Source organism: Pseudorasbora parva, chromosome 19 (genome assembly GCF_024679245.1).
Source record: "Pseudorasbora parva isolate DD20220531a chromosome 19, ASM2467924v1, whole genome shotgun sequence".
NCBI classification, from domain to species: domain Eukaryota; kingdom Metazoa; phylum Chordata; class Actinopteri; order Cypriniformes; family Gobionidae; genus Pseudorasbora; species Pseudorasbora parva.
Genome location: NC_090190.1, coordinates 16,615,999 through 16,623,928, shown reverse-complemented (window position 1 = coordinate 16,623,928; position 7,930 = coordinate 16,615,999). Strand labels below are relative to the sequence as shown.

Genomic DNA, 7,930 nt, shown 5'->3' with positions numbered 1-7,930 from the left:
GCATTTCTATGCAAATCTTTGATCAATTCATGGCCATTTGAATCTTTATTTGAGTAACATGGAAGAGAAGACAATGCTAAATAAAGTCGTAGTATTTGCTATTTTTGGACCAAAATGTATTTTCGATGCTTCGAGAGATTCTAATTAACCAACTGATGTCACATATGGACTACTTTGATGATGTTTTTATTAGCTTTCTGGACATGGACAGTAAAGTGTGCATAGACTGCATATGCTCTGGGACTAAAATATAAAAAATCTTAAACTGTGTTCCGAAGATGAACTGAGGTCTTACGGGTGTGGAATGACATTAGGGTGAGTCATTAATGAAATCAATTTCATTTTTGGTTGAATTAACCCTTTAAGCCCTATTCAGACGGGATTAGATTAACATAAGGGCGTGGGGGTAAAGTAATTACTACCAGAGCCATATATATATAGGAGACTGAGTTCAGACTGGCGCTCATGTTGTGTGTTTGATCATGTGATAACAGCAATGTCATACACACTTGACGACAATGAAGTTACAGTGGTGCGTAAAGCGAGTTTCCTCTGTGAACCTAACCTGGTCTGAAGCAGGTTTTCTTCGTAAACCCAGAGTTTCTTTCGCTCTCCTCCTCCTCTTTAAAGCACCAGTGGTGTTAAAATACTTTGTTCATTCATGCTGCACAAATGCTTTTCTTACTGCGTTTTTTTTTTTTAGCCTATTGGCAAATAATTTGCAAAATAAAAAATAAAAAAAATTAAATTATTATTATTATTTTATTTTATTTTTTCTTTCAGGAAACAAGTTTAAATACTTATTTAATTTTCCTTAGGTAGTCCTAGAACATGTACATTGATTTAAGAATCTTTAGATATTTTGACTGGAAATTACAAAACAAAAGAAAATCCTCATTGCTGCTGGCCTTAGTAGAAGTTAAATGTTCATTTCATTATACTAATTCACAAATGTAACTGGTTGGATTAGATAACATTATGTGAAAAGAGCATTCAACTGAGGAAACAGCTACTGCACATTGAAATAGACAGTGAATGGTATTTATTTAATATGTCAGAGTGATGAGTCCTACACCTATGAACCTTTTATGCTTAAAGCTTTACCTGATTAAATAATATTTTTAAACTTGAATCTACTTATTGAAACAGGCCATAATTGGAATAAAAAAACATCACATGTGTTTATTTTGAGAACCAATGATAATCTTCTGGTAGCATGAGCTCCCATTTGTGCAAGTCTGGAGAATCATGACTGTTAATGAAGAGGGAGGGATTATCGTAAATTAGCCAAAATCTGTAGAATACAAAAAGACCAAAGCGCAGCATCTAAATAGTGTGACTAGCTGTTGAACAATGGCAGGAAGTTGGTGTTCTGGTCAATTGCTGACACTTTGTGTGTGGGTTTTCACTTTCTGTCATGCAGTTCCACAGTGGAGTAATCTGCCCCAGAATCCTCAAAGTCTGATGTTACAGAAAACTGACCGGTGGGTTCAACAGCCAGTTCAACAAGCTAGTCAACAGTTTCCTCAGCAGGTTCAGCCTAAGCAGCCAGTGGTGCAGGCAGAGCCCCTTGACAAATGTGCTGTAGCTGATTATGAGCAGATCCAGTGTGGCCCACCTGGTATCAGTGGTGCTGAGTGTCAAGCTATCAACTGCTGTTTTAACGGACAGCAGTGTTTCTATGGGAAGGCAGGTAAGAGTGTTCAGTCAATGTAAAGGTGTTCATGTTAAACTGCTGCTCCGCAATAGCCTGCTCTTGTACCTTGTTCCAGTGACTGTTCAGTGTATAAGAGATGGTCAGTTTGTGGTAGTGGTGGCTAGAGATGTTACCCTACCTCGCTTGAGCCTGGATTCAGTCCATCTCCTGGGTGGAAGTGACCCAGCTTGCAGTCCGGTGGGATCCACTCCTTCCTTTGCTATATACCAGTTCCCCGTCACTGCATGTGGGACGAGCATGATTGTGAGTAGCTGCTTGTGGTTCTGTTCTGCATGGCTTCGAATGGACTGGATGCCAACATTTACTATTTGCAGGAGGACAGTGGATATGTGGTGTATGAGAACAGAATGACGTCCTCGTATGAAGTGGGTGTTGGACCACTTGGTTCTATCACAAGGGACAGCCATTTTGAGTAGGTTTTGTTTTTTGCTTAAATTGTTAATCCTTAATAAATGCTAAGCTTACTGTTTGTTGTCCAGACTTCTCTTCCAGTGTAGGTACTCCGCTACTTCTGTGGAAGCTCTGGTTGTGGAGGTCAACACTGTTCCTGCACCGCCACCAGTAGCTGCTCCTGGACCCCTCAGGGTGGAGCTTAGACTGGCAAATGGTCAATGTGTCACCAAAGGCTGTGCAGAAGGTAAGTGTCTGTCCCAAGTATGCAGAAGTATTTTCTAAAACTCCTGGTTGCAGCAGTTTCTGGTTAACTGCTGGTTTTCTTCCTAAGGGGATGAGGCATACACATCCTACTACAGTGACGCTGATTATCCGGTCACAAAAGTCCTACGGGAGCCTGTGTTTGTTGAGGTGCATATTTTGGAGAGGACCGACCCCAACATTGTCCTAATGCTGGGACGCTGCTGGGCGACATCAACCCCCAGTCCACTCAGTCTACCCCAGTGGGACCTTCTGGTCGACGGGTGAGTAAGGCCATCTTTATCAATCTAGTGTGCTGCAAGGCATTTCTGACTGCCTCTTTGCCGTTCAGATGCCCTTACCAGGATGACCGTTACCTGACCACACTGGTTCCTGTGCCTGGATCTTCTGGTCTTCAGTTCCCAACCCACTACAAGCGCTTTGCTGTAAAGATGTTCACATTTGTGGATCCAGCATCACTGGCTCCTCTGCAAGAAACTGTATGATCCTCAGCCTTGCCTTAACCCCTTAACTTGAGTTTTTATTTCTGTGGCTTAACCCTTTCTCACCCCATGTTAGATCTTCATCCACTGTAGTACAGCAGTGTGCCATCCCTCTTCTGGCTCCTGTGAGCAAAGCTGCACTAGGAAAAGTGAGTCTTCTATAAACTTTCAGGAACCATGATTAAAATTAATGCCCCTCATGATTCTACCACTGCTTTTCCAGGGAGAGATGCTAACATCAAGACCGTCTCTAATGGGCAGACTGTGGTGTCTAGTGGAGAAGTTAACCTGGTCATGTGACTCTAGTGGTTTAATAAACTTCTTGGAACTCGGTGTCTGCTCTTTTGTGACTGTTCTAAGTTTGATTTTTAGGCCAGACTACTAAACCATTTATCTTTCTCCAAAAGTTGTGCTCGTCTTGAACTAAACCAGTTTCTGCCGAAGCCTGAACTTTGCCAAGCTCCAGTTGCTAATCTGGGGCTTGTACCATGATTGTAGCTTTGCAAACTCGGTTACGGGATTTTTTTTTTTTTTTTGCGCAGAGCCAACCAATTCAGCCATTGTTGGTCTTGTGGTGCTGCTTTCTGTCAACTTGGGCTTTGAACCTGAGTTTGGCTGTGACATCAGTAGTGAACAGCCAATCACATGTTGTGGAACAGTTACACTAGCATTCACTTGTGAAAGCAGTGAGCTTATTGTCTCTTCTGTGGAACACATGACTAATATTAGGAATTTAAACAAATTTACACAGCAAGAGAAGAGCTGTCTAAGGGTAACTTGGATACATTTTTACTATGTTAGTGCAAGTAAAGTTTCTGACTTTGGTTAGTCTTGACCACTTAGGCTCACCTGTGGTCTTTTATAGCTTTTTTTTTTTAAGAAGCATTTGTATGAACTTTTATTAAACTCTATATCTTAACAGTGACTATGTAATTGATTAAGGATATGATTAGTGATATATAATTTATTCTAAATAAACATTGTTAAAAGCCAAACACTAGTCTTTAAAACCCATTTGCCAAGTGACCTTTAATTTGTACTAGAAACTTGGACCTTAAATTTATTGCAACAGAGGTGTGACTTTCTCATGGCTGATTGGTTCAATTTGAGGTCTCTTATCCATACTTAAATGACTTTGGTATTGTAAAATCTAATACATTAATTCATAATATTTATACATTTCAAGATTAAGTTGGAACTCTCTTATTGTAAACGTACACTGATGTAATTATCTGAGAGTACATTTTACCATATATTTAGAAATACTATTTAATGTTTTAGTCACAGCACATTCACCTAAAAATGCTGAGAATTTTAATCTGAAAAGTAGAGTGTTTGAATCTGCCCGCAAGTCTTTTTTCTGTTTTTTTTTTTCAAGAAGATCCCACTTTTTCAGTGGTGGCAGAGACAGATGGTTTGGGATGTCGCTTTTACATGGCTGGCTTATTCTTGGTAAGTTTTGACTTTTCTATTTTAGATTTGTGATAACAGCTGTTCATTTTGATGGTTTGATTATTGCATAAATGTTACAGTTCAAAATTAACTGAATGTGAGTTTTAACATTAGCTAAAGTGCCGGCATTATCGTCTTCTATAAAGTTGAGACTGGTGTTTAGTCAAAAATAGAGGGCATTAAATGTAGTTAGCTGCGTTCTTATAGAAAGTCACCCAGTCTGGTTAAAGCCCCACTTGGCTACTTTTGCTCTCGGGGTCCCCCTACAGTTTGGAAAAAAATGTCCTCAACTACTGTCGTAAGAGCTGTCATCCTTCAACAGGGGACGCCATCGCGCGTGCATTTGTTGACATGACAACCCTGATAGCCCTGAACTAGTGATGCGCGGGTCGTCCCATAACCCGCGGACCCCGTATGTCTATGTAATGGTCGCGGGTGTGCGGCGGGTTGTAAAAATATATACAGTGGTGCGGTGCGGGCCAAATAACTTCATAAAAGCGTCCCGCGGGTCGGTGCAGCACTAACAGTTCCCCTGAACACTGCAAGAGGATTTCGAGTTCTTCTGGCGTCGCGTGTGAAATGTCTTCATCCCAGGTAACGTTACAGTCAGTGGCATATGTTTCAGCATGTCATATGAATATAATTTCATGGGTTTTATTTTTTTCAAACGCCAAATAATCACGATGCTCACGTTTACAAGCCAGAGTCATTATAGTAGTCTATTGGTTACCGTTTTACAGAATCTATATGATACTTCAGTTCAATGTTTGAGTGGTAGCTCACCGTAACAAGCAGGACAGCATCGGTCGGGCACGCCTCCTTCAGCTCACGCCAACGAGCAAACGCTGGTCACATGTTGATTCTCGTCCTGCCTTTAATCCGATCACTTTTTCATTTCCTCTTATTGCTTTCCTCCAACAAAACCTTTTCTTTCTTATTTGTCTGTGCTGCTTCGGACATGACTATATTATCCAACGAACAAAGTTAGGCTCGCACGTCCGAATGTAAGGAAGTGTGGGTGTTGGTGGAAGTGACGTATATGCCGTAAAGCAGTCGAATTTTGTAGTTCTTTTTTTTTTCTCGGGTTACTACCCGAAACCCGAAGTTTAAAAGTATGATTAAAAACGATACAGACCCCATCAGGCTATGGCAGACGTGTCAATCAACCTATTGTAAGTCGATTTATCATCACAAGAGTCTTAAAAATATATATGAAGGTTGAAAAGTTACCTAGTGCTGCTTTAACTTCAAAATAATGTAGTGTTAGATGGCTGATTAAGTGCTGGCTGCCTGTGTTGTTAGCCTCATTTAAGTGTCTAGTTTTTATATCCACAAAATTCTGCAGCAATTTATCAAAGCGGATCACCAAAGAATGTCAAAGGGTGTTTTGGTGTTGGGTTCATGTTTTCATGTTCATTGTTATGCACTTTCTGGTTTGTCATGTGATCCTGCCATGCACTCCCTTGTCTTGTGTTCTGATGTGTCATTGGTTTATTGGTTGATCATTGTTCACAGGTGTGTCTAGTCCTCAGTCTGTGTATTTAAGCCCTCATGTTTGCCATGCATCTTTTTTGTTATTGAGACTGAGCATGTACCCGTTTGTGGGTGAAGGTTTATGTTTAGATTCATTCCCAGCCTTTTGTTTATGTTTGGATTTAAGTTTGAGTTATTTTTAGCAAGCATGTTCGTTCTGCACTGCTAATGAATATTTTGCATTTCTTTCTTTCTTTTTTTATAAACTGTATGCAGAAGGACCGTCACAGTGCCGCTGAACACATCGAGAGGATCCAGACGATGTGTGAATGAACATGAAGGAAAAGTGACCGTTCTGTTTCAGCTGGACTTTATATGTGCTCATCATTAATGTTAGTTATGCCACTGTTGGCTGCTGATGTTTAGTTGAACCATACAAGGTTAATTCTACAGTTATTGTAAATTATACTGAATGTACCTTAATTACTAATCATTTGATGTGAAGATTACTAATTTAATGGTTCATTGTGAATGCTGACATAATAAACAGTTCAACTTTATTGTATTTATTTGTGATAAGTATTTGATCCAGAGAAAATTACCTTTTATTTGGGAACACTTTAAAAAAGCAACATTTACATAATGGTGAGTAATGTAGATTCATTAAACTAAGTAATTCAAAATATGAAATTGACAGACATTATAAAATTGAATTAGTTACTTCATAACAGTAAATATTACAGATTTATAAAATGTACTTGAAATTGGCACAATGTTCCTTTAAAAATTACATTTACCTAGGTGGATAAGCCGGTTTGAGTTTGGTCCCTGTAAATTTGGAGCAGAAGCAAGTTAAAAGTATGTACAGGTTTCCAGCCTGAGCTGCTGGGCATAATAAAAATCACTGGCAGATCGGGCTGGGTTTATCCATTCTAGTCTTCTATGATATTTGTCCATGATTTGTCACATCATTAAAGGGTTAGTTCACCCAAAAAATGAAAATTAGCCCATGATTTACTCACCCTCAAGTTATCCTAGGTGTATATGACATTCTTCTTTCAGACGAATAAAATCAGAGTTATTTAAAAAATGTCCTGGCTCTTCCAAGCTTTATAATGGCATTGACTGTCCATAAAAGTGAACATCTATATCCATCATAAAACTTATCCACATGGCTTGGGGGGGTTAATAAAGGCCTTCTGAAGCTAATCGATGAGTTTGTGCAAGAAAAATATCCATATTTAAAATGTTATAAAGTAAATTTTCTAGCTTTCGGCCGATCGTCTTCCATATTCAATTTTGGGAAAAAGTGTAGCACCCGCGCTTCTCACGGTTCAAAAAGCTTAAGCTATGCCTGACAAGTGTAACTGGTGTGGAGTGTCGTCAGACGTAGCGTAAGCATTTTGAACTGCGAATGTGCGGTGTGAACACAGCAGTGAATGAATGATACCCCAGATAGTCATGCAGTGTGAAAAGAGCATCCGATGATGATGATCCGATGAGTTTGAACATCATGCAGTCTTGGGCTCTTTCAGAAAGGCGGTTAAGTGAAAACTCTGAGTATGTTAACCCTGAAATGAGGTGAACTCTGGGTTTTCCATTTCAGAACGGGAGGTATGTTCAACCCGAGAAAGCAGGGTAAGTCAAGCATGTTTCGGAAAGAGAGGTAACTTAAAGGGTTAGTTCACCCAAAAATGAAATTGATGTCATTAGTGACTCACCCTAATGTCATTCCACACCCGTAAGACCTCCGTTCATTTTTGGAACACAGTTTAAGATATTTTATATTTTAGTCCCAGAGCATATGCAGTCTATGCACACTTTACTGTCCATGTCCAGAAAGCTAATAAAAACATCATCAAAGTAGTCCATATGTGATATCAGTTAGTTAATTAGAATCTCTCGAAGCATCGAAAATACATTTTGGTCCAATAATAATAACAATTAAAGCTGCGAGCAGCATTTAGCGGGGTTCAAGCAATTTAAGGTCTTTAAGCATTTGACGCCTTTTGCATGAAAGGTTTTTAAGCACTGAATGAATTTGAGAGATATCAGGTGAAATGAAGTGAAAAACTGACAAAATGTGATTTTAAATATTATAGTAGTGACTTTATAAAGTCTAAATATGAATTATAGAACAATATTAATCAAT

The 7,930-nt window shown here is 39.2% G+C and overlaps 1 protein-coding gene across 1 annotated transcript; it reads left to right on the top strand.

Moving 5' to 3' along the window:
* Nucleotides 1–1,336: 1,336 nt before the first annotated feature.
* Nucleotides 1,337–3,186, top strand: LOC137047518 (zona pellucida sperm-binding protein 4-like). Its single transcript, XM_067425259.1, has 8 exons — nucleotides 1,337–1,693; nucleotides 1,773–1,960; nucleotides 2,032–2,129; nucleotides 2,197–2,354; nucleotides 2,442–2,634; nucleotides 2,703–2,850; nucleotides 2,930–3,002; nucleotides 3,077–3,186. Exons 1-8 carry the CDS (start codon nucleotides 1,354–1,356, stop codon nucleotides 3,151–3,153), a joined length of 1,275 nt encoding a protein of 424 aa, XP_067281360.1. The 5' UTR covers nucleotides 1,337–1,353; the 3' UTR covers nucleotides 3,154–3,186.
* Nucleotides 3,187–7,930: the final 4,744 nt, after the last annotated feature.